General features: G+C 36.7%; 1 protein-coding gene across 1 annotated transcript in view; it reads right to left on the bottom strand.

Annotated features, from left to right (window-relative positions):
- NEGR1 (neuronal growth regulator 1) overlaps nt 1-26521 on the bottom strand; it is an 897772-nt gene that overhangs the window by 277904 nt on the left and 593347 nt on the right. Inside the window, exon 5 of the mRNA XM_082420866.1 lies at nt 7319-7450. Within this exon, the coding sequence (XP_082276992.1) occupies nt 7319-7450 (132 nt within the window). The remainder of the gene's footprint in view (nt 1-7318; nt 7451-26521) is intronic.

The raw sequence follows: 26521 nt of genomic DNA, 5'->3' as shown, positions 1-26521 counted from the left end.
TTCTATTGAGTAGAAATGTTTTATTTAAAAATGTTTTCTGGGTGATTATCCATACGTTTCTAATATTCAGTGCTCAATATCCATAAGGATTTTCCTTCAAATTTCTTAGTTCCTCATGTCTCTTTTAGCTGTAGTTGTTTTCAATAGTGTCATTTTAATTTTTTCCTTTGCCCTTGCAATGACAAAACAGAAAACTTCCAAGTACAATCCACGGATGTAGGAAAGAAAAATATTTAAATACATTTCTTTAATATTCAGATGTGTCTCTGAATAGTTTTATCATCTCAAAGTTATTCTTCTTTGATTGTGAAGCACTGGATCTATGTCTGCCTATGAAAATTCATGAACTCCCATTGAGTCTGGCCCTGCCTTCCTCTACACTACCCATCCTCCTTTCTGTTTCCCTTTTTGGTCTCCTCCAGCTCACCGCAGCCTGACAGATCCAGCAGTGCCTTGTCCCCTAATTCCTATGGGGTTAAGCAAATGCTGCTGCTATTGCCACGGAGGCCTCACTCCTTTATTTCCTTTTTTTTTTTTTTTTAGTATCTATCAAATTCAACTTTATCCTTCAGACACCATCAGGGCCAAGGCCTCTTGGAAGCTTTCACTGATACCCCAAGGTGTCTTTATAATAGCCTTGCATAGCACCTTATGATTGGTTTATCAAAGTACTTGCCACACTCTACTACAACTTCATGGTTCTTTTTTTGTTTTATAATTTTTGAATTTTATTTATTTTTTTATGCAGCAGGTTCTTATTAGTCATCAATTTTATACACATCAGTGTATACATGTCAATCCCAATCACCCAATTCATCACACCACCATCCCCATCCCCCCATGGCTTTCCCCCCTTGGTGTCCATATATTTGTTCTCTACATCTGTGTCTCAACTTCTGCCCTGTAAACCAGTTCATCTGTACCATTTTTCTAGGTTCCACATACATGTGTTAATATACGATATTTGTTTTTCTCTTTCTGACTTACTTCACTCTGTATGACAGTCTCTAGATCCATCCACGTCTCAACAAATGACTCAATTTTGTTCCTTTTTATGGCTGAGTAATATTCCATTGTATATATGTACCACAACTTCTTTATTCGTCTCTCGATGGGCATTTAGGTTGCTTCCATGACCTGGCTATTGTAAATAGCGCTGTAATGAACATTGGGGTGCATGTGTCTTTTTGAATTATGGTTTTCTCTGGGTATATGCCCAGTAGTGGGATTGCTGGATCATATGGTAATTGTATTTTTAGTTTTTTAAGGAACTTCCATACTGTTCTCCATAGTGGCTATATCAATTTACATTCCCACCAACAGTGCAAGAGGGTTCTCCACACCCTCTCCAGCATTTGTTGTTTGTAGATTTTCTGATGGTGTCCATTCTAACTGGTGTGAGGTGATACCTCATTGTAGTTTTGATTTGCATTTCTCTAATAATTAGTGATGTTGAGCAGCTTTTCATGTGCTTCTTGGCCATCTGTATGTCTTCTTTGGGGAAATGTCTATTTAGATCTTCTGCTCATTTTTGGATTGGGTTGTTTGTTTCTTTAATATTGAGCTGCATGAGCTGTTTATATATTTTGGAGATTAACCCTTTGTCCGTTGATTCGCTTGCAAATATTTTCTCCCATTCTGAGGGTTGTCTTTTCGTCTTGTTTATGGTTTCCTTAGCTGTGCAAAAGCTTCTAAGTTTCATTAAGTCCCATTTGTTTATTTTGTTTTTATTGTTTTAGGTGGGTCTAAAAGGATCTTGCTGTGATTTATGTCATAGAGTGTTCTGCCTATGTTTTCCTCTTTTGTCTTTCTCTTCTCTTAGATGTTGAACTCCTTGAAGACTGGTATCTCTGGCCCTAAGACCTTGATAGTATCATAGTAAGCAATAAGTAAATAGGTAAATAAATACATATATAAATGTAGATTTACTGAAGTAAATCTTCATTATTACATGTGAACTAGTACTTCATTTAGAAGAAAAACAATATGTGGTTTTTAATGTCCTGAGTTGTTCCAGGTAAGTGTTAATTAGCTTATCAAGAAATTTAAAAACAGGAGAGTAGCTTATATTATAAGCAGTATAAAAAGATGAGGAGAACGGAAAGTAAAGGTAGGGGCACAAAATGGAAGCAGAAGTGAAAGCGTAGGTGATAATTGTGAATTCAAATAACTCTCATTTTTCTTCTGGTCCTATGGTAGTATCTTTGTCCAATTCCAACTCCGAATGCTGAGCTTTTCTCTTTATTTAAGGTGATATCTACTTGTCATCTGCAATTTCTTCTAGTCTTAAGTCTGATGTGTCTGCCTAACTTGCCCAACGTTTTGGAGAAAACTTTATGAATAGCCTAAGAAAAGTGGTCCCTTCCCTAGAATCTTCTTCCTCCTCTTACCTCTCCCTGGTGGCCCCTCATTTCAGGCTTTGATACAATTGTAATAAGTTATACTAATTGGTACATTCTAGTCCACATGTTTGGAGCTAGTTATATTGGAAGATAAAGTGTACATTTGCATAAATGAATATGCATCAGATGCAAAATAATGTACAAATATGTGCCTGTGATTTACTGGATAAAATCTTAGTTCACAGTGCACTCAAAAATATCTTTACTGTTTGACCATAGGAAGAAGTACTCAATCTATTTTACTGGAAATTGTGTGTGCAAAATAATTTCTGATACCAAATACAATGAATGATCTTACTGACATGAGCGAAAACTGAAATAATATCTAGACCTGTTTTTACCTTAATCTAGTTGACTCTATATTTTTTTCTGGTTAATTAATACTTTCCTTTATTCATGTCTTTTCGCCCTTGAAAATCAGGGACGTTATGAAATATTTTAATCTCATCGAACTTCAATTTTCTTATCTGTAAAAAAAAATGGAATTAATGCTTCCTCCTTCTGGGTGAAAGCACTATATAAATGGCAGGTTATCTTTATTGAATCCACCTGAAAATTTTGGTTAAAAAAATGGTATCGGAAATAAGTTAGTCAACATACCATTTACTTATTGTTCTGGGAGAAAAAAATATATAATTGTGGAACAAACCTAATTACCTCTTTCCTGTTTTGCCTAGTAGAGTAATGCACTTGGTGAATGCTAATCTTTTAAATAATTCATCTGACAACTATTTTTTGAGTGCCTCCTATAAACCTGGTGCTGCTCTATGTGACGGGAACACATCATTGTACAAAGGAAAGGAAAACCCCTTAAGACATAGAGCTTACATTCTAGAGTAAACATGTGCAGAGAGAGATGTATATTTTTTCAATTGCCAACAGTGGGCCAGTCACTGTGATAGGTGCTATATGTATATCATCTCACGTAATCCTTACCCAAACCCTGAAAATTATCTATTATTGCCCCAAATTTACAGAATTGGAAATTGATACTCAGAGAGGTGAAGTGGTTTCCCAAGGTCTCAAAGTCCAGTAAATTATAGAACAAGAGTTCAAATAAGTTACACCTGACTATAAGGCCTGCATTCTAAAAGAGTTACTCTTAACTGGCAAAGTACATATAAATAGAGTGGAGAAAAAACAACCTGTCACAAGATCAGAGAATCCTGCCCCTTTTACCAGCAACATTCATTTTGAAGCGTGAGGTCTTGCAGGCTTTCCTGATTTCTAAATCTGGGATTCTGCTTCCCTATAGAGATCTTTGTTATTTGATTAGTCTATGATACCATCTACATTTTCCAGATTCTAGATTTGGCTTCCATGAATCAACTTTACTGATTTTTTAGACCCTGGTCTCTCTTTTCCTGTTTTTCCCAGTTTAATTGAACCCATGGGCTTTCTGGACATTCATTTATCCACTTTTTAATTAACAATAAAAATTATGGGACTAATGTCTTCTAGGCTGCTTCCAGGGATGGAATACAAATGCAAATAAGACAGAGAATCTATCCAACTCTAATCCACTAGCTCCCTCTGTCTTAGCTAACCAACTGGTTCAAATTTTTTTCTCTCATGTTATGTGTGTGTATGTGTATTACTTTCTCAAGGTCTGTTTATGATAACTGTCATGATTCCTTTTCATTTTTTAGTTTGTTTTTCAATTTGTTAAGAAATATATATACATACTTACATATGTAATATATATGTAAGTATATATATACATACATATGTAAAAATGTGTAATATATATGTAAGTATGTAATATATTTCTTGTCCATGTTTGTTATAGAGCTCTGTGCTCAATTTTGGGCTTTGACAAACTAAAGTTTGTTCAGTAGGTTTTGGCTAATTTCCTTTGGGAAATCAGTAAAATCCATGGATAGTGCTTCTAAAGGGGTAAATTCACAAAATTAATATTTTCCAAATTTCCTCATAACCAGGAACATACACACTTACACTCACACACCTATGCTACTTAGCTATCACTGGTATACGTGTGATAAAATTATTCCAAACTAAGGCAAATTTTAGGTCTTGACCAGAAGTCTGAACAAACTTACATAAAATATTGATTCAAGAGATGTAAATTTAATTGATCAATAAGTATTCAATACAATTCTTCATGGCACATTTAAGAAAATGTGAGCTATCAAAGGTATAATTTGAGAAGCAGCAGAAAACAACATTGAATGTTTAAAACCATTTTAAAAATCCTGTTGAGTCCATTTTCTTAATATTTTTAATACTGTGTTGGCACCAATATTTCCACTTATGACTGTACTTTAACTGAAATTAGTTCTTAAAAAACACAGTCTGTATCATGACTATAATAAACACGTCCTTAACCTTTTTTTTTTTTTTTTTTAATTTCCCCTTTTTCCTTCCGGTTTTCCTTCTTAAGTTAAAGTTGGTTAACAACGTTTTCTTTTCTACCGATTTTTAGGTGTCTAAAACCCTGCAAAAGCCACTGAAGCACCCTTTTCAACTGATGGAATGTTTCTAGGCTCTGCTTCAAACTTTCCTGCTTCCATTTTGTGTTGGAAGACAATTCTCCACGGGTCTCTTGTGTTTCTGCACATCTTGTGAGCAGAGGCACTGACAGCTTTTGTTCCTGACAATCTTTTCAAGGAAGTTTGTATAGAGAACAGTCTTGGAAGATAGAAGAGGTAGTTCTCTCCGTGGAGCAAAGGGCAGGTTTGTTTACAGTCCAGTATAATAAAGATAATTTCTCCCCCTGTGGCAAAGGGAAGGTTTGCTTGCTGCCATTACACAAAAAAATACTCGAGTTTCTAAGCTCAAGGAGCCTCAGCTATGACACAAACCCACTGTGTGTATAGGCGTCACCTAGCCCTCATCATATCACCCTGTAGTAATTAGGGCTTGGGGAACGGATGTAAGACAATACTCTGGCTACTGCTATCGCTATGAGTAATAAACTGCCCCTTGTCTCTGTCTTCTGCCAGCAACCATGAAATTGTGGCAGATCCTTCATAGTTCTTGACATCTGTTTCCTTAATTTCTGTCCTTCTGTTTTATATATGGATTCTTTTCTCCACACAAATCCTTTAGATGACGACTCATTGGTTGGTGTGTCTTTCTTTCAATTCAATTTCTCTCCAAATTTCTGCATCTTTATTTGATCTTTATCAGTCTAAAGTACCCACTTGTCCAGGAAAAAAAAGAGAATCAGATTACATAATAAGTGACAATGAACTAAAAGTCAGAGAGATAAAAAGGATAGAAAAGAAAGTGTGAATGCAAAAAAAAGTGTGGATTATACATGGAGGATAGGCCCATGAAAATCCATATGGCAGCTTGTGTTCAGTTGTATCCCCATTGGAGACATGAGTTTAGAGATATGTTGTTTCTGGGGGCTTGAAAGTAGGCTGCATTGCCAGGCTGGGTGTCTTGCTTGCTTGACAGATTGACTCTACCTTTTCTTTTCTTAGTGCTCACTGCTAAAAATATTACTTCCCTTGTACTCCTATTTCTCACCTCTTTTCCCAACCCTCCAACAATAAAATCTGTAGACTCATATTCAGATAAGCATGGTTAGTTATAAAATAATCAGGGATTTTTATTTGCTTATTAACTCTAATTTCAGAGAGTTCCAGAGGGATGAGCAGTAACCCTCTGCAAAAGGAGTCCTGAGATTCAATGGGAACTTATCATAAATGCATAATTCCAGGCCGTATACCTCAAGGATTTTGATTCAGTAGGGCTGGTGGGGCACAGAAAATTTCCATTTCTAGTAAGCTTCTTGGGTGCTCTGCGGAAGTTTGTCTCAGAATATTATATGAGAAACTCTGCTCCAGAAACTGCCTCCTTCTGGCATTATGCACATTTGCTCAGAGTCAACCCCAAATGTATAGCTTAGTCACTGACAAATGTTAGTTGGTGGCAATGATTTGCCCTGGCAGACACTCAACTGCCTAGAGTGTTTTGATAGTCATTTTTTGACCCATGAAACTGAGATTCCCATTACTATGAAAAAACTGCTTAGTTTTAGCATTGGGGGATATATTTAGAAAATTCTCCTTCTGATCTATGGTACAATACAATGTACTCATTATTAGCAATGGCCATATATAGAAAGATGTATAAATGGGAGGAAAACACATTGGAAGCTATAGTTTGAAAACACTTTTGGTAAAATACTATTATCCCCAAAATATTCTATTTGAATAAGTTAAACAATGTGAAAATTTTTGAGAGAAAGACTAAAAGGGATTGTTTTTGAAAAGTAAAGACTATCGCAGTCATTGCTGTTGAGATCATAAGATATAAGATATTAATGAAAAAACGACTTTCATCACTGTTTTGAAATATATTTAGAGAAAAGGTATAACATAATGACACAGATGGTTCTGCAGGTATCTCTTAATATTCTAATTTCCTACTAATGACGTTCATGGGAAAATTACTTCTTTGTTTTCTCAATATCGTCCAAACTAAATAGAATTAAATACCCACATAATAGGAGTAGCACAGTAACAGCTTTTCTCTTTAAGTACGGAATAGCACACTTCATGTCCATCAAATTTGATTGGGAATTCCACACTTAAATTTAGTCAGAATACACTCCAGGTGAAACCCATGAGAATGAAGATAACACCATGAGTATAGGATGCTTTAGAGATAAGGATACCACAGTTTAGAATGCCAGGGACTAGGATGATACCGGAAACACTGCCATCTAAACATTAAACTGAATTATTGTGGAATTACTTGGGGCAATTGATGTTACATAAAACAGTTTGATCAATATTCTAACATGTAAACATTTTCACTGCCAATAGGCAGTGTTTATCAATAGACCACCTCTTAAAAAAATAGCAACATATGTTTCAGACAGTATTTTTCAGGTGTTTTATCTTTTCTTTGAAATTATATTGATAAAAGGTTATGGGACTTACAGTTTACGACAATTTTCACTTTTTTCACATCTGGAAATGACACATCATTTTCTGCACTGCATTCATATTCTCCAGCCTGGTCCCTTGTAATTCCATAAATGTCCAAATATTGTCCATTTTCAAATGGTTTCGCTACATGAAAAAAAAAAGTACAGCGTGTTTAATTGTAGCTGCTTGAGGCTTCATTCAAGAAAACAACGATGGTGTGTCTTCCTATTAGGTATTGCTGACAAAATAATTCCAAATGTAACTGGGGAATTATTAAACCTTTTGTTCTCTTATATTCAGAGGTAAAGTCAGAGAAAAAAGCAGAAACTGAACAAGGGATACTATAACAACTGTTTCCCCAGAACAGGATATACATGTGTTCTTTTTAATTGATTGTGGTCTCCTAACCTCCTCACACATCAAATCAAGCTCTGCACATTTCTGTAATTGAGTTCAACAACCTCCTAGCAGTGTAGATGAAATTCACTAATATGACTTGGTACATATTGACTTTTATACAGTGTAAGCTAGCAACTTGACACTTAACCTAACTAAATGCTACTTTTCTTTTGGGGAAATCTCACACTCATTCTCAAAGTTTCAAGCTAGATGGCTTGATAAAAGTATGGAGATATATTAAACCATTGCTATATTTCAGTTTCCATACTTATTAAGGTTTCTAAGGGAGGTATACTATACACACTATATATAACCCACCTAATAAACCTCAGGAAAAAAACTTTATGATTCTCAAACTAAGAGTTAAGTGGCTGTAAAAACAAATTAAATTACTTTTTTTTTTAATATTCCAGGGAAAACATTCTATTTGACTAAAAGTGACAGATTAAAAATACAGAGACATAATCATGGATAAAAGAATATTCCCAAGTGAATGGGATTTGAAAAGAAGACTCCTTTCTGAAATAACGGAATTTTTATTTATTTGAAAGTAGAGAATCATCGGGCAGGAGGTTCCTGATCATTAGAGATACTGCAGAGGAAGAATGGGCCTATGTGGATTTCAGGAGGAGGGATTTCATATATAATATCTATGTTAAAATTTTTTTCCTTTGGGTTCCCTTGTCTGGGTATATCAGTTGCTGCATTGTTGCCCTCCAGGTAACTATGACTTTGCTAACTGAAATCTGCAGTGTTTAGAATATAGATGATTAAGTCATTTCTCTGGCTAATCACAATTTGTAGATAGAGGAGAGTTATACTTCTGAGATGATAGTTGGCTGATATGCTATTGTAGGTATACAGAGGTAAGCTCACAAAAGCAGCAGCTGTCTTCAAATTCATGTTCTTAAAATCTGATTTTATAATCATTTTCTTTGCTCAACTTGGTGTCTTTATCTGACTCCAAACACTAATGTTAAATTTTAATGTTCCCTTCTATTTCTCTTATTTTCCATTCTTACAATGAAGATAATCTAGGCCTAAATGTGTCTGTAAAAAACTACTGAAATATAGGGAGGACAAAATCTTTATTCATATCTAAGAATTTTTAAAATATAACTTGAATTATAAAGCGGGATATTAAACAGAAATTAAAGTATGGGGAAAATTGATCTACTATATCAGAATTAAATAATCTCATTGGACAGTATAAAATGAAGCCAATCACAAGTGAAAAGGTATAATATTGTAAAAATTTGTAAAAACAAAATTTATAAGGGTCTAACTTATTTTCAATATTAAAATGTTGCATGTAGGGCTTCCCTGGTGGCGCAGTGGTTGAGAATCTGCCTGCTAATGCAGGGGACACGGGTTCGAGCCCTGGTCTGGGAAGATCCCACATGCCGCGGAGCAACTAGGCCCGTGAGCCACAACTACTGAGCCTGCGCGTCTGGAGCCTTTGCCCCGCAACGGGAGGGGCCGCGATAGCGAAAGGCCCGCGCACCGCGATGAAGAGCGGCCCCCGCACCGCGATGAAGAGTGGCCCCCACTTGCCGCAACTAGAGAAAGCCCTCACACGAAAACTAAGAGACCCAACACAGTCATAAATAAATAAATAAAATAAAATAAATAAAGTATTAAAAAAAAAAAAAATGTTGCATGTAAATTCCCATTTTTGTGAAATGACATAATTTTAAGAAGTATTACCCCCCAAATGCATGTTTTTGATAAATAAATCATTAAATATGGTGTGTATTATTGTATGTCGTTGTTTAAAGAAAGAAACACATTAGATTTGAAATAACAGATTTCAGAAATATAAAAAGAAGCAAGCATTTTTTTCTCTCTTAAATGGTTAAATGGCAGATTTTGTAAGACTGACAACAACAAGAAGCTGTGTGACAAAACATCACCAATATCAAAACCACTACCTCATTCAACTCGAGAGCACCATTTACATCTATTGAATGTTTGTTCCTAGAGTTCACTCCACAACCTATGCACCCAGATTCAGGGATCCTTCTCCAACCCCACCAGAGAACAATGTCTTTATTTACAAACCAGAATTATCAATAGATGTCTATGCATTGCACAAATCAATACCTATAGAGCCAGTGAATGAATGGGTGATATTGCCAACACTAGCTACTGATAATAAGACACTAATATAAAGAAGCATAAATGCATGGTCAACATCTTAATTTTCCCCACTGGATTCCTGATACTTTAAGCCATTCCCTTAATTCCATTCACCATGCATCAGCTCTTCCCAAAGGTATGCTCTAAGTATTCTCTTATTTTTACACAACTGTAGTTCTGTTTCCATCCTGAACGCATCTTGCTCTTTTCTCAGTCTAATCTTACCACGCTTGAATTTCAGATTTGAAACTTGGAGTTGCTTTGCCTAGAATTTATACCCTGGAGTGTCCTGGCTGTCTGTGATTTGCTTGGTTGCTTCTTTGGCTTTTGTTATCCTCAGTTTTCCTGAGTAGTAATTCTTTACCTTAGTTTTAGACCCAAGGAAACCAATCTTGTCCTTAGACACTTGTCAGGGTCTCTCTCTATTTCCATCACTCCCCTAGTAAGGGAAGAGGATTTGTGCATCATACACTGAAATGCAAAGAGTAACATTTCAGTTCATGCAATCTAACTCAACTTATCCCCCAAAAACAGAGGGGAAAGACCAAGGCTAAAGGGATATAGGGAGCTAGTGACTTGGCACCATCACCACTGCCAAGACTTTACAGTGTTTATGAGGGTTATGTACTATCCTAGGGTACTCCTTATAAATCTAGAAGATGTATAAAAATTGTGTAATATTTCGTAGGGTACCAATTATAAATGTTGGTGAAACATAAGCCATTGTGACTTGGCAGCCTTCTTCTGGTCACAGGTTTTGCCATTCTTCATGCGCGCAACAAAAATTTCTGTTTTGTTTATCTGCATCTCTAGCCCTAGCATAGTACTTGAAACAGTATATACTTGGTAAATATTATTGAATAAATAAAAAATACATTGATTAAGGAATTAATAAAGTCCCGTTAGGATAGTGCACGAAGAATCTAAACACTTATATTTGAAGAAGTTGCCACTTCTCTTTCAGAGTCGAGGGGAAGGGAAAGAACTTTAAAGAATTGTCATCCTTGCTGACGTCTTGTAATGATAAGTGATGGCAGTGGTGAGAACAGACTCTGGTACAGCTATCACAGATCCTTTTTATGATTATAAAGACTAACAAAAACTTCAAATACAATTTTGAAGAAAAAGCAATAAGTACTTCCTGTAATCTAAACAATAGTTTTCTTTTGTGCTTAGTCTCTTCCAGACATGGATAGACTCGTCTCAAAAAAATGGAGAACTGGAGAAATTCCACAGGCTTTCAATGATGCCACTATTATCAACATCTTCAAAAGAAAGGCTGAAAACCAGGATGCAGCTATGCTTTATAGTATCTCTCTTATACTGATTTCTTGTAAGAATCTGGCAGGAAAGAGTTCTGTATTGGCCACTAAATAATATCTAGATTTGGCTTTATGGTTTGGTAAATCATGTGAAAATTGTTAGTAACAACATTATATTTCTACAAAGTGCTAATATGTTTGAGAAAAACTTTTGACAAAATAAATCTCTCTTCCCTTAATTTCTAGTACATTATCCTTCACTAATTTTCCTCTCACCTCTCTGGCTATTTCTTTTCACTTTTTCAAAACCCTTCACATCTTCACATCTCCCAAATATTGCTTCTGTCCTATGACCTCTTTTTCCTCATTCAGTACACTTTTCATGATTCAAGGGATTTGTTCATTCATTTTCATTTCACTATTATCTATATATTGATAAGCATCTGATTGATCTATTTATCCTGTATCTATATCCTGAATCTTGGACACATTTATTTAGCTGGACATCTCCACTTGGATGTCTCACAGGCATCTCAGAATCAAAACACCAAAACCAAACTTACTTTTCCTGCTATACCTGAAACTCCTGCCGAGTTCCAATCTCAGGGAGTACTCTGATTATCACCTAGTTGCTCAAGCCACAAATCTTAGCTTAACTTTGACAGCACATTTTGTCTTAGTCCATAAACCATCAGTCACTGTGTCTTGTCAATTTTACCTCCTAAGTAATTCTCAAACCCCTTCTAGGAGCCTCTGTGTCTCAGTTACTGATCTCTGAATGCACATACTCGGATGATGTGCCAATGACTACATATTGCTTTGCAGAGTCATTTCAATCATTTCCCAAAACCCTTGCTCAGAAACAGTCATCCCATTTTTCAAGGCTGCCCTGCAAGAATATATTTTATTAGGTTCTCATAGCCATTTATTACTAAATAGTACTCTGCAGATGAATTTTAAAATACCCTTTGAATGATTCACTTACATTTATGACTGTAATTATTTCCTGTCAGCTTGCTATCCACCAGCATATTTAGTATCATGCAAGTATCTCCTCTATGCATTTTCCCATATTGAGTGGTGAGGGATGTGGGTTCTAGAACTAGCCTATATGGCTTCAAATGGCAGCTCTGCCATTTACAAGCTCTGTGACCTGATACAAGGTATTTGACCAATAGTTTACTCATCTGTGATGTGTGAGGATAATAACAGAACCTGCCTCATATGTATGGTCGTTGTGAGGATTAAGTGGGTTAATGCAAGCAAAGTGCTTAGAACACTGTGTGACACATCATAGGAAATATATATATGTTGTTATTACAATGCACAGGATTAGGCATGCCAGGAAGGTTTAGATAAATATTGTTTCTGTGGTGAGAGGTTACTGTATTCAAGGATTGAGGCTTCTGTCTTAATATGCTATTCAATGGAACTAGAAGTGAAAATAAATAAGTCGCTGAGAGGTGTTAATAGCAATGACCAGTTAAGTTCTCATATCACTGTAGGAGATCAGTAAATATATCTCTCTTGTAGATCTGTAGATGGAACTGAAGGTTGATCTCATGTTGGAGTCACTTTCTCTCTGCCTGAATTCCCAAGGACAACTTAACCTTAATTCACTTCTTTCCTTTCTTAACAAAACAAAACAAGAAAGCCTGCACTAATGTTATATGGCATACACATGCTTGTTATTAATAATTTTTCCCTTTTATTGCTTATTGAAGTATATTTGACATATAATATTATATTAGTTTCACGTATATAACATAGTGATTCAGTATTTATATACATTATACATTGGTCACCAGAATAAGTCTAGTATCCATCCGTCACCATACAAAATTATTTCAGTATTATCGACTATATTCCTTAAACTGTATATTACATCCCCATGACTTATTTATTTTATAACTAGAAGTTTGTACCTCTTAATCCACTTCACCTATTTTATTCAATCTCCCACCCTCTCTCCTCTGTTGACCACCAGTTTTTTCTCTGTATCTATGAGCCTGTTTCTGTTTTGTTTTGTTTGTTCATTTTTGATTTTTAGATTCCACAAATAAGTAAAATAATATGCTTGTCTTTCTCTGCCTGACTTATTTCACTTAGCATAATACCCTCTAGATTTATCCATGTTGTCACAAATGGAAAGATTTCACTTTTTTTTATAGATAGTAATATTTCATTGTATATATACCACACCTTCTTTATCCATTCATCTGTCAAACATTCCTCTATTAATGGACACTTAGGTTGCTTCCAAACCTTTATTATTGGTAAATAATGCTGCAATGGACATTAGAATGCAAGTATCTTTTTGAATTAAAGTTTTTGTTTTCCTCATATTAATATCCAGAAGTGGAACTGCTGGATGATATGGTAGTTCTAGTTTTAATTTTTTGAGGAATCTCTATGCTGTTTTTCATAGTGGCTGTACCAATTTACATTCCCACCACAGTGCACGAGGGTTCCCTTTTCTCCTCATCTTCACCAACACTTGTTGTTTCTTGTCTTTTTGATGATAGCCTTTCTGGCAGGTGTGAGGTACTATCTCACACAGAAATCTTACATGTGTTTCCTTGTCTTTACCGAGGACTAGGCTGTACATACATAGCAAGAAATCTCAAAAAGTTGCAGAAAGAACAACTCGGGAGTTTGTAAGCTGAACAATTCCTAGAGCTCAAACAATGTGAGGAGTCATTTGATCTCTGACCATCAAGAATGAAAAGGCCTCTGTAATTATCAGAGAATTCAGTGCAGACTTAAGAGGCTTATGTCTTAGTAGAAAGGTTAAAGAAAAGCTGGAATAGAGATTCTTCTAGATCTGTTCCTTTAAAGCTTAAGTAAGATTCCATGGACCAAAATTATCTATAAGTCATATAGCTTCCTGTAAGAAAAAAGCTTAACACTTTTTAAGGGAACAAAATGAAATCTAGACATTCAACAATGTAACAAACAAAATGTCTAGTTTCCCATGAAAAGAATCATTATATATTCAAAGAAGCAGGAAGCTGTGAACAGTAACTAAGATAAAAATGAGTCAACAGAAATAGATCTACAAATGAGAGAGATGATACAACCATCAGGCAAATATTTTAAAATAGCCAGCTATTATAACTATATTTAAGTATTTAAGGGAAAAAAGTGAATATAATTATGAGAGGAATGGAAAATAGAAAAAATTACCAAAATTCTTGACATAGGAACACAAAATATCTCAAATGAAATATTAATTGGCTGAAATTAATTGGCAGACTAGATACTGAAGACAAACTTTATTAAACTTGAAAGCATTTATTCAAGCATTTTAGTATTTATCTAAACTGAAGCAGAAGGAGAAAAGAATACAAATAACCAAACAAATAATTAAACAGAGCCTCAGTGATATACAAAGAATATAAATTTCTCTCATATATGGATATTGGAGTTCCCTAAAGGGGATAGAAAAAATATTTGAAGAAATAAAGGAGGAATTTTTTCCAAATTTGATGCATACAATAAAATGTCAAATATAATAAGTTAATAATCTCCAATCAGGATAAACACAAATAAAAATCACTCAAAAGCACATGATAGGGGACGAGGCAAGATGGCGGAAGAGTAAGACGCGGAGATCACCTTCCTTCCCACAGATACAGTAGAAATACATCTACACATGGAACTGCTCCTACAGAACACCCACTGAACGCTGGCAGAAGACGTCAGACCTCCAAAAAGGCAAGAAAATCCCCACGTACTTGGGTAGGGCAAAAGAAAAAAGAAATAACAGAGACAAAAGAATAGGGACGGGACCTGCACCAGTGGGAGGGAGCTGTGAAGGAGGAAAGGTTTCCACACACTAGGAAGCCCCTTCGCGGGCGGAGATGGGGGTGGTGGAGGGGGGGAGCTTCGGAGCCACGGAGGAGAGTGCAGCAACAGGGGTGCGGAGGGCAAAGCAGAGAGATTCCCGCACGGAGGATCGGTGCCGAGTAGCACTCACCAGCCCAAGAGGCTTGTCTGCTCAGCCGCCTGGGCAGGCGGGGGCTGGGAGCTGAGGCTCTGGATTCTGTGCTAGCCAGGAGGGAGTCCGGGAAAAAGCCTGCAGCTGCCGAAGAGGCAAGAGACTTTTTCTTGCCTCTTTGTTTCGCGGCGCGCGAGGAGAGGGGATTCAGAGCGCCGCCTAAACGAGCTCAAGAGACGGGCGCGAGCCACGGCTATCAGCGCGGATCCCACAGCAACAGGGGCGCAGAGGGAAAAACGGAGAGATTCCTGCACGGCAGCTCGGCGCCGAGCAGCACTCACCAGCCCGAGAGGCTTGTCTGCTCAGCCGCCGGGGCGGGTTGGGGCTGGGAGCTGAGGCTCCGGCTTCGGTGCTAGCCGAGAGGGAGTCCAGGAAAAAGTCTGCAGCTGCCCAAGAGGCAAGAGACTTTTTCTTGCCTCTTTGTTTTGTGGCGTGCAAGGAGAGGGGATTCAGAGCGCCGCCTAAACAAACTCCAGAGACGGGCGCGAGCCGCGGCTATCAGCGCAGACCCCAGAGACAGGCAGGAGACGCTAAGGCTGCTGCTGCCGCCACCAAGAAGCCTGTGTGCGAGCACAGGTCACTCTCCACACCTCCCCTCCCGGGAGCCAGTGCAGCCCGCCACTGCCAGGCTCCCGTGATCCGGGGACAACTTCCCTGGGAGAACACACGGCGCGCCTCAGGCTGCTGCAACGTCACGCTGGCCTCTGCCGCCACAGGCTCGCGCCACATCCGTACCCCTCCCTCCCCCCAGCCTGAGTGAGCCAGAGCCCCCGAAGCAGCTGCTCCTTTAACCCCGTTCTGTCTGGGCGGGGAACGGACGCCCTCAGGTGACCTACATGCAGAGGCGGGTCCAAATCCAAAGCTAAACCCTGAGAGCTGTATGAACAAAGAAGAGAAAGGGAAATCTCTCCCAGAAGCCTCAGAAGCAGCAGATTAAAGCTCCACAAACAACTTGATGTGCCTGCATCTATTGAATACCTGAAGAGACAACGAATCATCCCAAATTCAGGAGGTGGACTTTGGGAGCAGGATATATTAATTTTTCCCCTTTTCCCTTTTTGTGAGTGTACATGTGTATGCTTCTGGGTGAGATTTTGTCTGTATAGCTTTGCTTTCACCATTAGTCCTAGGGTTAGGTCTGTCCGTTTTTGTTTTTTTTTTTCTTTTCTTTACTTAAAAAAATTTTTTTTTTCCTAATAAATGTTTTCTTAATAATTTTTTCCTTATTTCCTATTTTTAGAAATTAAAAATTTTTTTTAATAAGTTCATATTTTTTATTTTTTTTATTTTTATTTTTTAAATTTATTTTTGGCTGTGTTGGGCCCTCGTTTCTGTGCGAGGGCTTTCTCTAGTTGCGGCAAGTGGGGGCCACTCTTCATCGCGGTGTGCGGGCCTCTCACTATCGCAGCCTCTCTTGTTGTGGAGCACAGGCTACAGATGCGCAGGCTCAGTAGTTGTGGCTCACGGGCCTAGTTGCTCCGTGGCATGTGGAATCCTCCCAGACCAGGGCTCGAACCCGTGTCCCCTGCATTGGCAGGCAGGCTCTCAACCACTGCGCCACCAGGGAAGTCCCCATATTTTTTATTTTTAAAAATTAAAAATTTTCTTAATAAATTTTTTCTTAATTTTTTCTTATTTTTTATTATAAAAATTTAATAAATCTATTTTTAAAAATTAAAAAAATTTTTCTTAATAAATTTGTTAATTTTTTTTCTTATTTTTTTCTTATAATAGTTTTATTTTATTTTATTTTATCCTCTTTTTTTCTTTCCTTCTATTTTTTTCTCCCTTTTATTCTGAGCCGTGTGGATGAAGGGCTCTTGGTGCTCCAGCCAGGCATCAGGGCTTTGCCTCTGAGGTGGGAGAGCCAACTTCAGAACACTGGTCCACAAGAGACCTTCCAGCTCCATGTAATACCAAACGGCGAAAATCTCTCAGAGATCTCCATCTCAACATCAAGACCCAGCTTCATTCAACGACCAGCAAGCTACAGTGCTGGACACCCTATGCCAAACAACTAGCAAGACAGGAAGACAGCCCCATCCATTAGCAGAGAGGCTGCCTAAAATCATAATAAGGCCACAGACACCCCAAAACACACCACCAGACGTGGACGTGCCCACCAGAAAGACAAGATCCAACGTCATCCACCAGAACACAGGCACTAGTCCCCTCCACCAGGAAGCCTACACAACCCACTGAACCAACCTTAGCCACTTGGGACCGATACCAAAGACAACGGGAACTACGAACCTGCAGCCTGTGAAAAGGAGACCCCAAACACAGTAAGATAAGCAAAATGAGAAGACAAGAAAACATACAGCAGGTGAAGGAGCAGGGTCAAAACACACCAGACCTAACAAATGAAGAGGAAATAGGCAGTCTACCTGAAAAAGAATTCAGAATAATGATAGTAAGGATGATCCAAAATCTTGGAAATAGAATAGACAAAATGCAAAAAACATTTAACAAGGATGTAGAAGAACTAAAGAGGAACCAAGCAACGATGAAAAACACAATAAATGAAATTAAAAATACTCTAGACGGGATCAATAGCAGAATAACTGAGGCAGAAGAACGGATAAGTGACCTGGAAGGTAAAATAGTGGAAATAACTACTGCAGAGCAGAATAAAGAAAAAAGAATGAAAAGAACTGAGGACAGTCTCAGAGACCTCTGGGACAACATTAAACGCACCAACATTCGAATTATAGGGGTCCCAGAAGAAGAAGAGAAAAAGAAAGGGACTGAGAAAATATTTGAAGAGATTATAGTTGAAAATTTCCCTAATATGGGAAAGGAAATAGTTAATCAAGTCCTGGAAGCACAGAGAGTCCCATACAGGAAAAATCCAAGGAGAAACATGCCAAGACACATATTAATGAAACTATCAAAAATTAAATAAAAAGAAAACATATTAAAAGCAGCAAGGGAAAAACAACAAATAACACACAAGGGAATCCCCATAAGGTTAACAGCTGATCTTTCAGCAGAAAATCTGCAAGCCAGAAGGGAGTGGCAGGATATACTTAAAGTCATGAAGGAGAAAAACCTACAACCAAGTTTACTCTAACCAGCAAGGATCTCATTGAGATTTGATGGAGAAATTAAAACCTTTACAGACAAGCAAAAGCTGAGAGAGTTCAGCACCACCAAACCAGCTTTACAACAAATGCTAAAGGAACTTCTCTAGGCAAGAAACACAAGAGAAGGAAAACACCTACAATAACAAACCCAAAATATTTAAGAAAATGGGAATAGGAACATACATATCGATAATTACCTTAAATGTAAATGGATTAAATGCTCCCACCAAAAGACACAGACTGGCTGAATGGATACAAAAACAAGACCCATATATATGCTGTCTACAAGAGACCCACTTCAGACCTAGAGACACATACAGACTGAAAGTGAGGGGATGGAAAAAGATATTCCATGCAAATGGAAATCAAAAGAAAGCCACAGTAGCAATTCTCATATCAGACAAAATAGACTTTAAAATAAAGACTATTACAAGAGACAAAGAAGGACACTATATAATGATCAAGGGATGGATCCAGAAGGAAGGTATAACAATTGTAAATATCTATGCACCCAACATAGGAGCACCTTAATACATAAGGCAAATACTAACAGCCATAAAAAGGGAAATCGACAGCAACACAATCATAGTAGGGGACTTTAACACCCCACTTTCACCAATGGACAGATCACCCAAAATGAAAATAAATAAGGAAACACAAGCTTTAAATGATACATTAAACAAGATGGACTTAATTAATATTTATAGGACATTCCACCCAAAAACAACAGAATACACATTTTTCTCAAGTGCTCATGGAAAATTCTCCAGGATAGATCATATCTTGGGTCACAAATCAAGCCTTGGTAAATTTAAGAAAATTGAAATCGTATAAAGTATCTTTTCTGACCACAACGCTATGAGACTAGATATCAATTACAGGAAAAGATCTGTAAAAAATACAAACACATGGAGGCTACACAATACACTACTTAATAACAAAGTGATCACTGAAGAAATCAAAGGGGAAATCAAAAAATACCTAGAAACAAATGACAATGGAGACACGACGACCCAAAACCTATGGGACACAGCAAAAGCAGTTCTAAGAGGGAAGTTTATAGCAATACAAGCCTACATCAAGAAACAGGAAACATCTCAAATAAACAACCTAACCTTACACCTAAAGCAATTAGAGAAAGAAGAGCAAAAGAACCCCAAAGTTAGCAGAAGGAAAGAAATCATAAAGATCAGATCAGAAATAAATGAAAAAGAAATGAAGGAAACAATAGCAAAGATCAATAAAACTAAAAGCTGGTTCTTTGAGAAGATAAACAAAATTGATAAACCATTAGCCAGACTCATCAAGAGAAAAAGGGAGAAGACTCAAATCAATAGAATTAGAAATGAAAAAGGAGAAGTAACCACTGACACTGCAGAAATACAAACGATCATGAGAGATTACTACAAGCAACTGTATGCCAATAAAATGGACAACCTGGAAGAAATGGACAGATTCTTAGAAATGCACAACCTGCCGAGACTGAACCAGGAAGAAATAGAAAATATGAACAGACCAATCAGAAGCACTGAAATTGAAACTGTGATTAAAAATCTTCCAACAAACAAAAGCCCAGGACCAGATGGCTTCACAGGCGAATTCTATCAAACATTTAGAAAAGAGCTGACACCTATCCTTCTCAAACTCTTCCAAAATATTGCAGAGGGAGGAACACTCCCAAACTCATTCTACGAGGCCACCATCACCCTGATACCAAAACCAGACAAAGATGTCACAAAGAAAGAAAACTACAGGCCAATATCACTGATGAACATAGATGCAAAAAATCCTCAACAAAATACTAGCAAACAGAATCCAACAGCACATTAAAAGGATTATACACCATGATCAAGTGGGGTTTATTCCAGGAATGCAAAGATTCTTCAATATACGCAAATCAATCAACGTGATACATCATATTAACAAATTGAAGGAGAAAAACCATATGATCATCTCAATAGACTCAGAGAAAGCTTTCGACAAAATTCAACACCCATTTATGATAAAAGCCCTGCAGAAAGTAGGCATAGAGGGAACTTTCCTCAACATAATAAAGGCCATATATGACAAACCCACAGCCAACATTGTCCTCAATGGTGAAAAACTGAAACCATTTCCACTAAGATCAGGAACAAGACAAGGTTGCCCACTCTCACCACTATTATTCAACATAGTTTTGGAAGTGTTAGCCACAGCAATCAGAGAAGAAAAAGAAATAAAAGGAATCCAAATCAGAAAAGAAGAAGTAAAGCTGTCATTGTTTGCAGATGACATGATACTATACATAGAGAATCCTAAAGATGCTACCAGAAAACTACTAGAGCGAATCAATGAATATGGTAAAGTAGCAGGATATAAAATTAATGCACAGAAATCTCTTGCATTCCTATACACTAATGATGAAAAATCTGAAAGTGAAATTAAGAAAACACTCACGTTTACCATTGCAACAAAAAGAATAAAATATCTAGGAATAAACCTACCTAAGGAGACAAAAGACCTGTATGCAGAAAATTATAGGACACTGATGAAAGAAATTAAACATGATACAAATAGATGGAGAGATATACCATGTTCTTGGATTGGAAGAATCAACATTGTGAAAATGATTCTACTACCCAAAGAAATCTACAGATTCAATGCAATCCCTATCAGACTACCACTGGCATTTTTCACAGAACTAGAACTAAAAATTTCACAATTTGTATGGAGACACAAAAGACCCCGAATAGCCAAAGCAATCTGGAGAACGAAAAATGGAGCTGGAGGAATCAGGCTTCCTGACTTCAGACTATATTACAAAGCTACAGTAATCAAGACAGTATGGTACTGGCACAAAAACAGAAACATAGATCAATGGAACAGGATAGAAAGCTCAGAGATAAACCCACGCACATATGGTCACCTTATCTTTGATAAAGGAGGCAAGCATATACAGTGGAGAAAAGACAGCCTCTTCAACAAGTGGTGCTGGGAAAATTGGACAGGTACATGTAAAAGTATGAAATTAGAGCACTCCCTGACACCATGCACAAAAATAAACTCAAAATGGATTAAAGACCTAAGTGTAAGGCCAGACACTATCAAACTCTTAGAGGAAAACATAGGCAGAACACTCTATGACATACATCACAGCAAGATTCTTTTTGACCCAGCTCCCAGAGAAATGGAAATAAGAACACAAATAAACAAATGGGACCTAATGAAACTTAAAAGCTTTTGCACAGCAAAGGAAACCATAAACAAGACCAAAAGACAACCATCAGAATGGGAGAAAATATTTGCAAATGAAGCAACTGACAAAGGATTAATCTCCAAGATTTACAAGCAGCTCATGCAGCTCAATAACAAAAAAACGAACAACCCAATCCAAAAATGGGCAGAAGACCTAAATAGACATTTCTCCAAAGAAGATATACAGATGGCCAACAGACACATGAAAGAATGCTCAACATCATTAATCATTACAGAAATGCAAATCAAAACTACAATGAGGTATCATCTCACACCGGTCAGAAAGGCCATCATCAAAAAATCTAGAAACAATAAATGCTGGAGAGGGTGTGGAGAAAAGGGAACACTCTTGCACTGTCGGTGGGAATGTGAATTGATACAGCCACTATGAAGAACAGTATGGAGATTCCTTAAAAAACTACAAATAGAACTACCATATGACCCAGCAATCCCACTACTGGGCATATACCCTGAGAAAACCATAATTCAAAAGGAGTCATGTACCAAAATGTTCATTGCAGCTCTATTTACAATAGTCAGGACATGGAAGCAACCTAAGTGTCTATCATCGGATGAATGGATAAAGAAGATGTGGCACATATATACAATGGAATATTACTCAGCCATAAAAAGAAATGAAATGGAGGTATTTGTAATGAGGTGGATGGAGTTAGAGTTTGTCATACAGAGTGAAGTAAGTCAGAAAGAGAAAAACAAATACAGTATGCTAACACATATATATGGATTCTAAGGAAAAAAGAAAAAAAAAAGGTCATGAAGAACCGAGTGGCAAGACGGAAATAAAGACACAGACCTACTAGAGAATGGACTTGAGGATATGGGGAGGGGGATGGGTGAGATGTGACAGGGTGAGAGAGTGTCATGGACATATATACACTACCAAATGTAAAACAGATAGCTAGTGGGAAGCAGCTGCATAGCACAGGGAGATCAGCTCGGTGCTTTGTGACCACCTAGAGGGGTGGGATAGGGAGGGTGGGAGGGAGGGAGATGCAAGAGGGAAGAGATTTGGGAACATATGTATATGTATAACTGATTCACTTTGTTATAAAGCAGAAACTAACACACCATTGTAAAGCAATTATACTCCAATAAAGATGTTTAAAAAAAAAAAAAAGCACATTATAATCAAGTTGCTGAAAACCAGAAAGAAAGAGAAAATTTAAATAGCATCCAAAGACAAAACAAACATTACATGCCAAGAAACAGAAACAAATATTTTCCAGACTTCTTGTCTGAAACTACATAAGCCAGAAGACAGTAGAACACCACCAAAAAAAAATAAAGGTCTAAAATCAATCCTGTGAGCTTCAACCTTAAGAAGCTAGGAAATGAAGAACAAATGAAACCTAAAGAAAACAGAATTATGAAAGTAATAAAAAGCAGAAATCAGTAAAATTAAAAATGGACAATCAATAGAGAAAATCAATGAAACCAAAGCTAGTCTTTTAAAAGATCACTGAAATGGATAAAGCTTAGCCAGGCTGATAAAAAATAGAAAGATAACACAAATTACCAATATCAGAGGTGAAAGAGAGGATATAATAACTATAGTCATAAGAAAAATTGAATAGCTACTAAACAAATACTAAGAAAAACTCTCTAACATTTAACTCAAGAATTTAGATTAAATGGGCAAATTCATTGAAAGACACAAATCTCAAAACCGACCTAGAAGAAATAGAAAATCTGAATATTCAGTATATTTTCAATTATAAGAAATTAAATTTATAACTTAAAATTTCCCACATGGAAAACTCCAGGATCATGTTTATTAAGATTTTAAGGAAGAAATAATGCCAGACTTATACAAAGTGTTTCTGAAAATGGAGGAGAAGGAAAATTCCCCAAAGCATTTTATGAGGCTAACATTACCTCAATATCAAAACTAATGACAACAAAAGAAAAAAATCATGAACATAGACACAAAAATCTTTTAACAAAATTTTAGTAAACAAATCCAGTAATATATAAAAATGATAATACACCATGGCCAAGCGTGGTTTATCCCAGAATTGAAAGACTGGTGATACAACTGAAAAATCAAACAATATAATTCACTATATTAAGAACAACAGCAATAATCTACAAGTATCTCTAGATGCAGGTAAATCATTGAAAACATTCAATATTCATTCAAGATAATATCTTTCAGAAAACTGAGAATTGAAGGGAACTTTCTCAACTTGACAAAAACTTCTGCAAAAACCCTACACCTAACCTCATACTTAATGATTTAAGAGTAAATCCTTTCCCTCTAAGATGAGGGTCAAGGCAAGTTTGTCTACTCTGACCCACATGTCACATCTTATACATAAATTAACTCAATTATCATCATTGACCTAAATGTGAATCATAAAACTATAAATATTCTAGAAGAAAACAAGGGAAAAAAATATTTGTTTTGGGCTAAGAGTTCTTAGATATGACACTAAAAGCATAAGACATACAAGAAGATACGGATAAACTGGATTTCATCAAAATTAAACAAAACTTTGCCATACAAAAGACACTATTAATAAAATAGAAAGGCAAGCCATATAATGGGAGAAAACTTTCTAAATCATATTGGACAAAGGTCTTGTATCAAGCATATATAAGGAACTCTCAAAACTCAATAAAAACATACAATCTAATAAAGAAATGAACAAAAGATTTAAATAGATGCTTTTTGAAAGAAAATACTCAAGTAGTAAACAGATATGTCAAAAGGTGATAGACATAATTAGTCATTAAGAAAGTTAGGAAAAGCAAAACCAAAATGAGATTCCACTGTACATGTATTAAAATGGCAAGCAAAAAAACAAAAAACTCAAACACAAAACACACACACGAAAAAACCACTGATTAGTGCTGGTAGAAAGCAGAACACCTGGAGTTCTCTTATATTGCTGGTGGAATGTGAAATGGCACTGTCCCTCTGAAAAACATTTTTTCAGTTTCGCATAAAATTAAACATGCATTTACCATGTTACCAAACAATTTTACTCTCAGATAAATAGAAATCTGCATTTGCATGAAAACCTGTATACAACGTTTATGTTGGCTTTATTGGCAATTACTAAAAAGGAAACAACCCAAATGTCCTTTAAATACTGAATGAATAAACAAAATGTGGTACATCCATACAATGCAATACCATTTGTCAATAAAATTATTCACATTATATAACATGGATGAATCTCAAATACATTTTACTAAATGAAAGAAAGTAGACCCAAAAGGCTACATGTATGAGTTAATTTATATAACATTCTAGAAATAGCAAAACTATAGATGTGAAGAATAGATCAGTTTTTGCCAGGGTTGGGGAAGGGAAGGCTGGTTGACTACAGAAGGGCATCATGAAGGAATTTCTTCAAATGCTTAAACTGTTTTGTATCTTGATTGTGGTGGTGAATACATGTGAATGTATTTGTTAAAACCCATAGAATTTTATGCTACAAAGAGTGGTTATTTACTTTATGTAAATTTAAAGACAAAGCATATTGATATGTAGCATACCACTACATACTCAATAAAATGACCAAAATTAAAAAGACAATACCAAATGTTGATGAGGAAGTGGAGCATATAACACAGCTCTCTCCTAAGAACTAACATGAAAATCCTTCTTTCCCAATCCTTTCAGTCCTACAGGGAAGGAGATAGTTTTAGGAGTATTCTAGTTGGCTGATGGTGAATCATATTTTAGAAGTTCCGCAGAGGTAATGTGAATTACAACTCACTCTGCTATCTGTTGCCTTAGGATTTCAGCTGAAGGCTCCATTTTAGCATCCTATTATATTAGCTTTGTGACCCAAGGCCCTCTGTGAATAATACACTCTGTACTCCAGGGTCTGGCCAGAGAATAGAACTTTGATTTCTATTATCACAAGTTCACATAGAGAAATAGCATTCATAAGGGATTACATGAAGGAAATTCATTCATTTCTTCAGCTATTTAAGTTTTTTTCTTTTCAGAATAAGCCAGTATATTAGAATACTGTCCCCTTTCATTACTTTATTATGGTTCCTATTAAAATTTCCTTTACCAAACTTTGCTTTAGTGTTATCATACCAGTCTTCATTGTGGGACATTATAAGAACGGCCATATGAAATTTTCCATTACATTTTTATTGGAAAAGTTACTGAGGCCCTACTGCTATAATCAATGTGTCCACTTACTGCAGACCCACGGGAGAAATTCATTGTGCATCTTGGTACCAGGAAACGCTCTACTTCTGACGTCCTAATTTGCTTTGATATTATGATACATGATCTTATAAACTGTTTGTTACCCCCTTCGTTCTTTTTTCTAGGCCAAGATACAGGAGAATATATTTTTGATATCTCTATATCTAGTATGTTTTGAGTATGATTAAGTAATATGTGGACATCATAGGAAAGAATATAAAGCAAAAGATATTTGGAAAATGGTTATATTACATATAATGGAGCAGAACTGTGTTAAAATAAGTAGATTAGGTAATTTTCTATTGGCTATTACCATAGAGCCTTTGAATCTACTTTGTTTTTTTAAAATATTTATTTATTTTTTACTTATTTATTTGGTTGCATGGGGTCTTAGTTGTGGCAGGCAGGATCCTCAGTTGCAGCACGTGAGCTCCTTAGCTGTGGCAGGTGGGCTCCTTAGTTGCAGCACTCCTTAGTTGCACCTCCAGGGCTTCTTAGTTGTGGCCCACCAGCTCCTTAGTGTGGCACGTGGGTTCCTTAGTTGTGGTTCACAGGCTCCTTAGTTGCAGCACGTGGGCTCCTTAGATGTGGCATATGAACTCTTAATTGTGGCATGCATGTGGGGTCTAGTTCCGTGACCAGGGATCGAACCCAGGCCCCCTGCATTGGGAATGCAGAGTCTTATCCGCTGCACCACCAAGGAAGTCCCCTGGATCTACTTTGTTTACAAGCAGAAATATTTGCTGAGCAGACAGAAAGCAAAGCAGCATGGTGCCTAATAGGAATGTTACAATAATTATGACACCACCTTGAGATCATCAAATAACATTCAACTAGTCATGTTGAGGCTTCTAAAAGTCATTTAGCATCTTGAGGAAATAGACACATACCAACAGT

The sequence above is a fragment of the Balaenoptera physalus genome (genome assembly GCF_965194825.1).
Source record: "Balaenoptera physalus genome assembly, chromosome: 1".
Classification (NCBI taxonomy): domain Eukaryota; kingdom Metazoa; phylum Chordata; class Mammalia; order Artiodactyla; family Balaenopteridae; genus Balaenoptera; species Balaenoptera physalus.
The sequence above is the reverse complement of the archived record's forward strand: the minus strand, read 5'-3'. Positions and strand labels throughout refer to the sequence as shown.